The 12,538-nt window shown below is 43.4% G+C and overlaps 1 protein-coding gene across 2 annotated transcripts in view; it reads left to right on the forward strand.

Moving 5' to 3' along the window:
- The window catches only part of DLEC1 (DLEC1 cilia and flagella associated protein), a 40,338-nt gene that overhangs the window by 24,993 nt on the left and 2,807 nt on the right, over nt 1–12,538 (forward strand). For both annotated transcript variants that reach the window (XM_071734621.1, XM_071734620.1), the window contains exons 27-37: nt 463–566; nt 1,249–1,319; nt 2,179–2,390; nt 3,323–3,457; nt 5,322–5,444; nt 6,136–6,230; nt 6,315–6,399; nt 6,907–7,107; nt 8,005–8,166; nt 9,925–10,078; nt 11,658–11,778. In XM_071734621.1, coding sequence (XP_071590722.1) covers nt 463–566; nt 1,249–1,319; nt 2,179–2,390; nt 3,323–3,457; nt 5,322–5,444; nt 6,136–6,230; nt 6,315–6,399; nt 6,907–7,107; nt 8,005–8,166; nt 9,925–10,078; nt 11,658–11,778 — 1,463 coding nt within the window. The remainder of the gene's footprint in view (nt 1–462; nt 567–1,248; nt 1,320–2,178; nt 2,391–3,322; nt 3,458–5,321; nt 5,445–6,135; nt 6,231–6,314; nt 6,400–6,906; nt 7,108–8,004; nt 8,167–9,924; nt 10,079–11,657; nt 11,779–12,538) is intronic.

The following is a 12,538-nucleotide window of genomic DNA, read 5'->3' on the forward strand; positions in this document are numbered from 1 at the left end:
TTTCCCAGATTCCTTTCTGTTAAAAATACTTTTTTTTTTCAGTTTGTTTGGACTTCTGTAAAAATGCAGGGTAGATATTGCCATCCTTCTACCTCCAGTGAGATGTAAAGAGCAGTAGTTTGCTCTTACAATATGTGTTTTAGTTTGGGGGTAATAAGTTTATCCCTTGGGAGGTTTTCATGGGCCTTAAAAATCACTGGAGCAGTTTTGATTTATAAAATGGTAGCAAGCCAGTGCACTGCTCTGCCCTACCAATACACTGCATTGTGTTGTATGGAAAAGCCATAGGAAAGCTGATGAAAGCTGAGAAAACTTTCATTAGCATGTGAAGTAAATGCTGTCAAAATAAACCAGTCTAAAATATTTGAAAGTCCACTTCAATTAAAAAAAAAAATAAAATTTGTAACCCAGAGAACTAAAGTTTTATCTTGATTCTAAAAGCAAAAAAATCATTTTTGATAGGTGGGAGACTTACAACCCCAATTAATTCCTATGCAAATGACTGTGAAAGGCTGCCCAATCTTCCTGCAGATGACAGGACCAGAAGCAGAGCAACCCATCATCAGGTATGGTGCAAAATACTGCCAGAGAAGCCAGAGAATTAAATACTGTTGGATTATAGCCAACAGACACACATGTTCCCCTCTTTTTGTGATATAATGAGGTCAGCAAAGTGACATTAAGTAGGTAAATGGGGGCAGGGGAGGCTTTAAACTCTCCCATACAAGTTGCATCTGCACACATGGGGTACTGGGTGGTTTATGGGGACCAGGGCACACTCAGCAGCTGCCATGCAGCATGACTGCTTCTTTCTGACTTCAGAGGAATTAGCACTGTTTACCATACTGCAGCCAAGAATATTTGCAATGTCAGTCTTTGCAATCCATAGAAAATATACTTAGCTAGCCACCATTTTAAAAAAAAAAACCCTTCTGCACCTGGAAATCTGTGTCTGACATGGGTCACTCCATGCTGTGTAGTCATTTGCTTCTGCTGCCAGAGTGTTTCATAAAAGCTGACTTCACATGTTTACCCTGAAACATCTGAGGCAACTAAGAAAACTGGAAAAAAGAGACTGATTAAATAAAGCAATATTGGACTTGACAGTACAGGCCGTGTTTTACCTGAGAGACACTCAGGTGCTGCCAGCACAGCCAGATATATTTCAACTTTTAAACAAATCTTGAATTATTTCAGACTTTCACCTTTGTTTTCTGCATGCACTGACAGCAAGGTTCCTTCCCTTAGGTTTGGCACTCATATCCCTGGAGGCTCTCCTGTCCTTCGGAGTGTCCAGCTCAACAATCCCACTCCCTTTGGTAGGAATTACTTTTGTACAGCAAACACTGATGCAGCTGTTGTATTCCTGATGATAATGTCAATTAACATGTTAATTCTTCTATTGTTATGTTAACTGACAGGCCTGCTTGTTTCCTCATCAAGGTGTAAAAATAGGTGTATTTTTGTGTAAAAATAATACTGGTATATAAGAGAGTGTCTAAGCTGTTTTCTAACTTGGCTGGTACAAACAAGAATATGTGTTGTCAGGTTTTATATGCACAGTAATATTTATTATTATGGCATCACTGCTGTGAATCTTTAGTTGGCTTTAACAGGAAAGCTCCAGCCAGAGTGTGGTAGAACATGTGTAACTGGCTCAATGAAGCAGCACATCCTATGCTGATATGTCTGGGGTTTTACTCACTGAAATAATAGGAATTCAGGATTTTCCATCATGTTTTTCTAAGTCTCTCAGTCACTAACCCCAGTCAAGCAGATGTGCTGCTTGCTTCTCAGTGGCATCATCAGGTTCTTCTGTGTTTAGTGTTTTTATCTCTTGAGTGAGAGATTTTAAGCTCTGAAGAGCAAAAGTCAATTGCCTTTTTTTTTTCCCCAAACACAGTTTCTTAACAAACAAAACACCCATATTTTATTACAATGTTAATAAAAATATAGTTTGGGATCTAGGCTGTGGCCATGCTGTGAAAAGCATAATGAATACATGTGGTCTTAAATCAGTTTACAGCAAACATGGAAAGCTTAAAATGTTTTTTTTCTAATCCAAATCCAGTTGCTTGACAGAAATTCATTACATGATATTCTGGCTCTCCAGCACCAGCTAAGCTGTCAGTCTTCTCAGGGACCAGCCCTGATTGTCCTCTCTCCTTTGCAATTCAGACATCCGCCTGGACTGGCAAGTGTACAACCAAGAGCAAGGTGACAAAAAGCTGGTGGACCTGTTGATGTTCTTTGGAGACCATTTTCCTCTCAAGGACGTGGGTGAAAATGAGTCTGCATCAACTGGTGGCACCTCAGAGATGGTGTTAAAGTTGGATCAAACTCCTGTTCCCTGCAGAAGCGTTTGTCCAGCTTCACAAACCACAGATGAGGTCAGCTGCTCCTCTGGTTTTTCTGCTGCTGCTGAGAGACCTGATGAGTTTCTTGGCATGGGAGGTTGAAAACAATAACAAGGGATGTAACTTGTAACTAAGAGCTGGGTTGTTACAAGGAATATCAGCTCCTCTCACAGTCAGAAGTGATGCAGGGGTAGATGGGGATTGCTACCAGCAATCAGTTTCCAGTATGAGCTACAAGCAAATTGCTCTCCATCTGCTTCTCCTTTTCTTCAAATTGTTAAAGAAGCTTTTTAAAAGAGATACTTTAAAAAATACTGTCAATGACAAACTATTACCATTTTTATATAGAAGTGTTAGGATAACTAAAAACTCCTTAATTTGAGTCTGCTTTTCTCATGGGTGGTTCATGGTGTCAGTGTGTGCTGTAGTCAGGGAGCAGAACCTAACCTGCAAAGTTCAAATTGCAGCTTGAAGTATTTATCCCAGTGCTACAGCCAGATTGTTTATTAGAATGTGGTAACATCTCTTACACTTAAAGTTTGATTAAAATATGGCCATTTATTTTCTTGAAAGGTTAGGAGTGACAGGGTGAAGGCATCGTGCAGGGTACGTATATTTCTCTGGCGAAAGCTCTACAGAAAATATATTAATATCAGATTTTCTCAGCTGTAGCTGGTGTGTGTGATGGCCCAGGGACTTTAGGGCTGAGTGGTTCTCTTGGTAGAACAGGTCCTAAGCATGCCTGTTTTCCAAGGAGTTTGGGAGCACTTTCAGAAAAGCAAACCTGTGTGTGAAAAAAAATGCTGTACAGGACACATGCAGGTGTCCAGCTTTTGTGCCAAAAATAAAGAAACTGGAGCTGGCCATTCTTGCTGACCAGTGCAGTGGTTCCCTGTACACTGCCCTTGCATTCCTCCTTTGCAGTGTAACAGTTTTAACCATTTCCCACCCTTGTGTCCCTGCAGCCTTCAAATGCTGACAGCACAGAGAAGGAAATCATGACTCAGGAACCTACAGTCCAGGAGATTGTGTCTGTACTTATACAACCTCATGAAGGGGTTCCTGCAGACAGCCCCTACTCCATTACTCCAAGACAGATAGTAAGATCTTACATTTTTGTGTGTGTTTAGATTGAGCATATTTTCTGCAAGACAGAGGATGCAGAGGAGGAGGTAGCTTTGGTTTGGGGTAGAGATTACTTAAAGAGGGAAACAGTTGGCTGAGTGGCTTTGGGGATCTTGAAGATCAACACAAGAAAAATTTGTAAAGACAACAGCAAAAAAAGTGAGTGTCCTACCTGGCTCTGAGCAGTTAACTGAGGAGTGGAATGAAGGGTTCAGTTGTGTTGGGCTCTCTAGAGTGGCATCTCTGGTCTTCCCACTTGGGTTGCCTTGGTGAAATGTGTAGCATCAGGTTGGGGGCATCCAAGCTGAAGTTTTGGAAAGATGTTATTTACCCAGGGTAGATTTGCTTAGTAGATGTGACAGAGCTGGAAAGGAGGCTGCTGGTAAAGGGGTGCTCTGTAGGCAGCTCTTGGATAAACAGTTGTAATCCCCACTGCTTCAAAATTAACTGGTGCAGATAGGGGCTGTGGTTTTACAATTTTGTAGGAATAAGTTAAAGCAGAGACAGCACTGGAAAGATCTAATCATGAGTGACAGAGCTGCCCAAAACATCAGTGTGTCAGGTTTGATTTGTAAATATTAGCAGCCCTTCTTGCCAAAAGGTTTTGGTTACAAGTTAGAATGAGCTAAAGATTACATAAAAGAAATAATTACAGAAGTGGCATCTCAAAGCAGTGAAGTCTGTGACCAGCTCAGGCTGAGACAGCTCAGATGAACAAGGGCCTCATTGTGGAGATGGCTTTTACCAGGGCAAGCTCTGCCTGTGTGGAAAGGAGATGATGCCTGTGGAACCATCCAGGTATTCCTGTGCAGAAATGTTCTCTGTGTTTCTACTACTGCTCCAGGAAGGTCTGTTGGCTCAGGTGTTGTGCAGCACAGCTGGCCAGATGTGGCTTAAATCCATCTCTGAACAACTGAGGTCCTGGAGACCACAGACCTTGCAGTGTTGTAGGACATGGCAGAGCTCACTCAGGGCTCTGCTCTGGCCCTGCTAGACCTTAGGCAGAGCTTTTCCTTTCTGAGCAGGGGAACACAGTGCAAGGAGAGCTGAGATAGTTTGGCTTCTCTGAGCCCAGGTGTAGCAAGACCAAAACACCTCACCTTGTGATCACAAAAAAATGGGGCATTTGTGGCTGCACAGCTCTAGCCAGAAAGCACTACACCCCACAGGGCCCCTGAGCTTACAGACTCAGCTGGACATCAGCTGGCTCTGTAGGGAGATGGCAAAGGTTTTTCTGGAGCAACAGCAGGATTGAATCATAATCTGCAAATGCTTCTGCAGCAATAAAAGGATTTAACTGTAGCATGCACAATGCATCCCAAGAAAGCAGAATCTGTTCAACCTGTAAATCCCACAAAATCTGTTGTAGCTGCATTTGATTACATTCCTGCTGTTATGTAAAATTAAAAAATGCTCAAGAGCACACTGAACTGGGAAGTACTCCTATATCACACTTGTAACTCTTAAAAAAAATGTTTCTTGTATCTGTGAGAGCTGCCAGTCGTGAGAGAATCATCTGCATTATCCATGGAGTATAAGTAGGTGGGACTGGGTATTTTTAAAAACAAACCAATAGGTACACACAGGTGTGCAGGGACTTAGGGAGTTGGTCTGTGACCAGGCTTGAACTCAGTTGATGCTGAAGAGCAGCTACACTGATACTTACAGCTGAAATAAATTAGTTTTGTTGTCACATGGTGTCATTTTAGAGAAGCCTGAGCACAGCCCCATCCCCGGGAGATCTTAGGCTCCTTGTGCAACCCAGTTTTAGCAGCTGAGGATGCTTGTGCAATGCCAGGCAGCTCCCTGCACTGACACTCAGTTGTCTCTCAATTGCAGGTGGTTCCAGGAGGTGGCAGCATCTCCGTTTGCATCTCCTTCACCCCCTGCATCCCACCAGAGCCCGTGCCTGAACTGCAGTGTGATGGGTTTGTGCTGGGCTTCATGAACCTAGACGACCAGGTAAGCTATCACAGCAAGGCTAAAGAGGACTAGAAAATAATCGTTTCCCTTCCTAAAATTTGGGTGCAGGCTGCTGTGCACCTGGACAGTCTGCATGAACAGCTCTGTACATCCTTCCATCCTTTTGGGGCATTTGTTGCATTTATTTGCCTTTCAACTTGGAAGCTTTCTAGGGTGGGAATATCCCCATCTTCTCTTACATTGTCTGGTGCAGCAGACCCCAGACAAAAGCCCAGGGTTTGAAACACTATCATAACATCAGGTTTTGTTGATAACAGGAGTTAACAATGGGGCTGAGACTCAGGACTGCTGAGTCCTGTTCCTGGCTCTGCATTTACCTTCCTGTGTGAATTTGGACAGCATTTCTCTCCTCTGGGAAACTTCCTCTCTAACAACTGCAAGTGCAGCTCACAGGCTAATGTGAAGCTTGAACATTGTTTTATGAATTGCTGTGTGTTCTCTGACATGAACCATTGCAAAGGGGCAATGAATGAATAATCACTGAATAATTAATAAAAACATCCCTAATGTTCCCTACTCTGCTTAGCTTTTGCTGCCCCGTGCCTGTTGCCATCATGTCAGGTAAACAGGAAGTTGTCAAGCAGAATCCTACTTTGGCTAGCAGCCTCCCAGGCTAAAAGTCATGTTTCCATCATTTTATACATCATTTTTGTTTTCATGTTGTTGTCAGAATGCAAAGACAGTGCCTGGCAAAGTGCATCGCAGAGAGGGCTATGAAGCTCCACCCCTACGAATAGAATTGGAAGCTTTTGTGAGGTCTGCTCTGTAAGTACCTGAGCACTGGGACCCTTGCAGAATCCATCAGCCTGGGGGGCAGGACTCTGACCAGTTCTGATTCTTTACACCCAGGTTGGAAGTAGCCACGGATCATGACAAAGGAATGGTGTTCAATTCATTGGCAAGTGATCTCCTGCCAGCTGAGCCTCTGTCAGGAGTAAGTATCTCATGCACTGATGTGTTCAGCTGGTCTGTGCTGCTTTGCTGCTGGAAGATGCAGAGATGGTTTTTAAAAATGCATCTTTATCCCCAGTAGCTTCATGTTGCAATTTGCTACCTTGCACATAACAAGGTAGGAAAGCAAAAGGACTATCAGTACTCATTAGCAGAACTGAGCTCAAACAATGCTTATTTTATGTGTCTTTCTTTGTACATGAATCTGTAAGTAGAAAAATAAGTACATATTTTTAGGACATAAAGATCTGATAGCAGAATGAGTCACGTAGAGCAGCCTGGTCAGTTTCTGTGACCCTTGACATTCAAAGACTTCTAAATTTTATTACAATGTTTGTATTTTGGTTTTTTTACTCAAGAAATTTTGAAAAACACAAGTCACAGACTGTGTTGCTTTGGGATAAAGTCCTTCAGATCCCTGGTGGTGCTGACTAGCACAAACCTCCCCAGGGAATTCAAACTAACCAGCTTGGCATCATTTCTCCACCAGGTTTTGACAGATTCAGTAATGACTCAGAAGCTGAAACTCATCAATCGCACTAAAGTTCCTCTGTACTTCAGGCTCCTTCTGTCTACACCCTTCAGCCTGTCCAGCACAGCTCCCAAAAAGAACACCAAAACACCCCACAGCAAGGAGGAGGAAATAGAGCAGCAACCACAACTTGTACTTTATCCACAGCAAAACATGCTGGTAGGCTCAAAAATAATAATTCTCTGCCAGAATAGACACTTTAGTAATTGGAGTGTTAAGAGTGGCCCAGATGAACCACAAGAAAAACACAAGCAGTAAAGAAATATCCCAGTTTCATGGGAAAGAGAAGTGTATTAGAAAATGCTAATTACTGCAATTACCCTGCAAAATTGCAGGTACAAATAAATTTTTCTGCAGTGTCCCTGATGTGCTTTTCTCATCAACTCTGACCTGTTGCAAAGTCCTGCAGAAAACCCTTTGCTTTTTGGAGTTCACTTACATCAACAGCCTTGAATATGCTGGACAAATTATTAGACTTCTGATGACTGCAGTTCCTGATTTCCTTAAATTAGATGCAAGCACAGAATTTGTTTCATTTACGTTGTACACAATGACACAAAAGGAAACAAAGTCAACAATCAGCTAGGATGCAAAGAGTGAGCAGCACTTGCACTTCTTAAGTGTGCTTCTCATTTTTCGGTGTTCATTCTGATGTAGGAGCACACACATCTTAATTCTTTTCAGGAAGAGAGGAGACCTACATGTTTAGAAAGGAGATTTACATGTTTAATATTGCTTTAGGAATATGGTATTTGTAACCTTGGAAATTTTGAACCTTTGTCTTGCTAGAGGCTGCTTCTGCCCTGTGGTTCAGAGATCAGCTGTTCACCTTTACACTCCATCTCCATGTATTGGATTCACAGGAAATAGCTGTGTTGTTTGGTTTTTTTTCTTTAATTATAAAGCTTTGTTCCAGTGGGAATTTGGTCACTGGCATTGACACCTTTGAGTTCCAGTGGGAAAATGTATGCCTGGGCCTTTGAGCAATGTTTACTTTGGATTTCCTGCTCAAAGTGTCTTCTTATGCTGTGGTCATCGGAATTCCTCTTCCCACAGGTGAAAGTGTCATTCCACACAACTCTGGAGTTACTTACATATCAACATTTGCCAGATACCCAGCTGCTTCCTGGCCTGCAAGTGCTGCAGCTTGAGAACGGAGAGAAAAAGCTGAAGTTTCATCAAAATCTGGTGATTGAATATAGCAACCACACCACCCAGGTAAGATCAGAAGGGAGATCTCTGGGCCCTGAGAAAGGGGCTGTGTTGTGTCAGCATCTCTGACTCACAACAAATGTCACCTGGCTTTGAAACACAGCCACCTCTGGGGTAAATGGTGTCATCCAGCTCAAGGGAACAGCCATGGATGTGCATAAGGAGATATTTTCTTGTTGGGACTGCAGGTGGGCAGCAGTTTGGGGCCAGCACCCTGGTGCTCACCTCCTTGCACAGCCTGGATGCCAGGGCTCAGACCCAGGGCAGTATGTGACCCTGTGTCAGGGTTTAACACTGCCCTGGCAATTAAACCCAATAACAAATGCTCTCTATTAATCTCTCTCTCCTCCCTGATAAAGAAAGGAGAGAGAATAAGGGAGAGAGACTGATGGGTTGGAAACTAAACTACACAGCTTTAATGAAACAGGAATGATAAATAGGAAAAATTACTAAATATATACAAATATACAGGAAAATGGATACCACATTCCTCCCCCCTTTCTCCCAGTAGCTCTCACGTCACCACTGAGGCTGCAGGGCAGCCCTGGGAAAGTCCAGGCTGGAATCCTGGGGTCAGCAGCAGTTGGGAGCTGGAGGCAGGAACACACAGATTCAGGCTGGGATGGATCAGGAGCACAGGCAGAGGAAGGGATGGAATCCTCCCAGGATGCTGGGTGAAGGAAGGGAAGCAGGAAAGGCAGGAAGGGCAGGCAGCTGGAAGCATGAAATCTGGCTTGGCCCTCGTGATCCCTCAAATTTATCCTGAGTATGAGGTGTATGGGATGGAATCCTCTGTTTGGTCAATTCTGGCATCTATCTTGTCCGTTCCTCCCCAAAGGAGGCTGCAGGTGGGACCTCTTTATCCCTTTTGGAAGGTAAAATGTTTTCCTCAGAGCTGAGCAGTGTCCTTGGCTCTGCACACCAGGCTCTAGCAGTAACTATAAACATCGAGTGTGATCAGTCCTAGAAGCAGCCACTGCCTGAGAAACTTGCTGTTCATTTCAGCAAGTGCAACAACTTACAGGAGACTGAGCTGAAAGCAAAAGTACAAGACAGAAAATCACCTTTATCCTGGCCCAAACCAGGACACCCTGTCACTGTATGTCACATCCTTCTGAGACACGGGGTCAGGACTGTCTCAGCAAAGATGCCAGGAACTGAGTCACCAAGCATTGCCTCCCACAGTGCCCCTCTGCTTCTTGAAAGTCTTCTGAGTCTTAATTCCTGTGGCATGGTCAGAGCCCACACACATTTACAGACCAGTCTCTTCCAGATCTATAACACATCACACCACCCCCACCACCACCAGCTCCTCAGCAGTTCCAGTGCACTGCAGGCATTTTTTTGTTTTTCATACCAGGTATTTTCTGAGCACCCTATCTAAGATACAGTCACTTTAATAATAATCTTGAGCAATCTGCACAAATTGAATGACTCACAGTGGGCCATACACAGTCCTAAGGGATGAAGAGATGCTGTAATGTCTGCATCTCCTCAGAAAACTCTAATAACAAATCAGAGTGTTCCCTCCACGTTGCTTCATCAAGATGACAGTGTCTGGATTGAAAACCTATCCCAAAAGAGTAAAACAAGCAACAGCTTAATTCACTCAAAGGGGTAAAATGGAGATTTGGTTCTTACAAAAGAACATGGAACAACTACTGATTCTTTGAGGTAAGAACAATCCAGCTGTGACACATAGTACTAAAGCTCTGCAAAAATAAGGTGGGTGGTTTTTTCCTTTCCCTTTCCTCTGTTTTGCAGCTGGTCCCAGTGACTGCATACCTCACTGTTCCAGTTCTGGAGCTCTCTTGCAACACACTTGATTTCCAGACCTGTTTCGTTGCACAGACCAAGACTGAACACGTCCTCCTGTGTAACAGGAGTAGCTGCAGAAGTTACTGGACTGCTTTGCTGGGTATTCTGGTTTTGCATTTGGATTTCTTGTTATACAGTTTCACTATTCGGTCTTTTTATTTAGTAAGGCTGCAAGCACTCAGTGCACAGCCAATATATGAGCACATTGGCTACAAACATCAGGTCTGCTTCTGTTCCTGTAGGCTTTTTCTTTTTCCTTTCCTTCCCTCTCCTTTTTCTTTTCCTCTTTTCTCCTTTCCTTTTTCTTTTCTATTCCCCTTTTCTCCTTTCCTTTTCTCCTTTCCTTTTCTCCTTTCCTTTTCTCCTTTCCCTTTCTCCTTTCCTTTTCTCCTTTCCTTTTCTCCTTTCCTTTTCTCCTTTCCTTTTCTCCTTTCCTTTTCTCCTTTCCTTTTCTCCTTTCCTTTTCTCCTTTCCCTTTCTCCTTTCCCTTTCTCCTTTCCCTTTCTCCTTTCCCTTTCTCCTTTCCCTTTCTCCTTTCCCTTTCTCCTTTCCCTTTCTCCTTTCCCTTTCTCCTTTCCCTTTCTCCTTTCCCTTTCTCCTTTCCCTTTCTCCTTTCCCTTTCTCCTTTCCCTTTCTCCTTTCCCTTTCTCCTTTCCCTTTCTCCTTTCCCTTTCTCCTTTCCCTTTCTCCTTTCCCTTTCTCCTTTCCCTTTCTCTTTTCCCTTTCTCTTTTCCCTTTCTCTCTTCTCTTTTCCTTTTCTCTTTTCCTTTTCTCTTTTCCTTTTCTCTTTTCCTTTTCTCTTTTCCTTTTCTCTTTTCCTTTTCTCTTTTCCTTTTCTCTCTTCCTTTTCTCTCTTCCTTTTCTCTTTTCCTTTTCTCTTTTCCTTTTCTCTTTTCCTTTTCTCTTTTCCTTTTCTCTTTTCCTTTTCTCTTTTCCTTTTCTCTTTTCCTTTTCTCTTTTCCTTTTCTCTTTTCCTTTACTCCTCTCCCTTCCTCCTCTCCCTTCCTCCTCTCCCTTCCTCCTCTCCCTTCCTCCTCTCCCTTCCTCCTCTCCCTTCCTCCTCTCCCTTCCTCCTCTCCCTTCCTCCTCTCCCTTCCTCCTCTCCCTTCCTCCTCTCCCTTCCTCCTCTCCCTTCCTCCTCTCCCTTCCTCCTCTCCCTTCCTCCTCTCCCTTCCTCCTCTCCCTTCCTCTCTTCTCCTCTCTCTTTGGTGTTTTTTTGGTTTTTTTTTTTTGTTTTTAAGGGGGCTGGGGAGTTGTTTGATTGATTTGACATCAGTGTATCTCTACTGAAACCAGCAGTAACTCCAGATTTAACCAGAAGCTTGAATCCCAGCCCTCCCAGGTAGTGCACATGCTTTGCTCATTTATAATCCAATCTTAGCAGGCAACAAGGAGCAGCAGCTCCTCACGGGTCCTGTTTGAGTTTGTGCCTAATGATGTTAGCAACAGATGGGCTTCAGAGGAAAGAAGCTCAAGGACATTATTTTGTCGTGGAGCCTCATTGATCACTCCAAGTGATCAGAGGGTGAAAACAGAAATCAGCCACATGCACATGAAACCTCTGACAGTGCAAGAGCTGATTTATTAGTTGGGTAGTGAGGAGGTGCATTGCTTTGTAAGTTTGGACAGAATGTAACACTCACAGTTGCTTTGTTTGCCATTCACCCCTTTCACTGCAGATGAACAGGAAAGGCACAAGGAGCTGGAAGTATTTTCTGTCTTCCCTACTCATGGCATTTTGGAGGCACGTGAAGGGGACTCCCCTACCAAACAGATCCTGCAGATCAGCTTTACTGCAAGGTACAGCTACCAGGACTGGAATCTTCCTGTTACTCCCAGACTTAAGGTGTTAGGAGTCCCTGAAAACAAAATGCAATTCCTCTCTGGTCTTGTGTTCTTATCTGCCAGTCCTGGGCTTCCAGCTGGTATTTTCTCCATGTTACCATGTTCCCTATGCTACCCCCATAGATGGGATTCTTTTAGGATTTGGCACCAGCATTTCAGGCTTCAGATTTACCCAAAGTCATGATGTTCCAGCAGTTCCCATGACCCACTTTGTACCATTGGATAAAATCCCTTTTGTCAGGGCAGTGTCTGCAGCAGAGGGCAAATCTGATACAGCGGTTGAGTCCTTCATGCATCCCACACTTTATTAGGACAGAGGGAGAAAAGTGTCTGCAGTAGTTCAGAATCCCAGTAAAGCCTCTGCTTGTCAGGCAGGAAAGCACAATGGCTTTTCCAGTCAATCTCAGGGATCCTTCATTACAGTTTACCTGACTTCTCTCTAAAACAACCTTTTTTAAGCCCTTTACTTCCCTACGTGCATGTAGAATTCCTCCTGATTAAGCAAACAGAGCAAAATATCCTAATGCAGTGATAAAGTTTGTTTTACCTTGCTTAGGCTGGTGCAATGTTTAGTGTTACAGTCATGTTGATGCTTGATGAGAAAGGAAAAAAAAAAAGCAATGTATTTTTGTTCCCTTTAGTCCAAACATTTTCTACGCAACGGAGAAACGTGAGCTGCAGGCAAATGACAGCAGATGAAAATTATTCCTTTGTC

Source organism: Heliangelus exortis, chromosome 2 (assembly GCF_036169615.1).
Source record: "Heliangelus exortis chromosome 2, bHelExo1.hap1, whole genome shotgun sequence".
In the NCBI taxonomy this organism is placed as follows: domain Eukaryota; kingdom Metazoa; phylum Chordata; class Aves; order Apodiformes; family Trochilidae; genus Heliangelus; species Heliangelus exortis.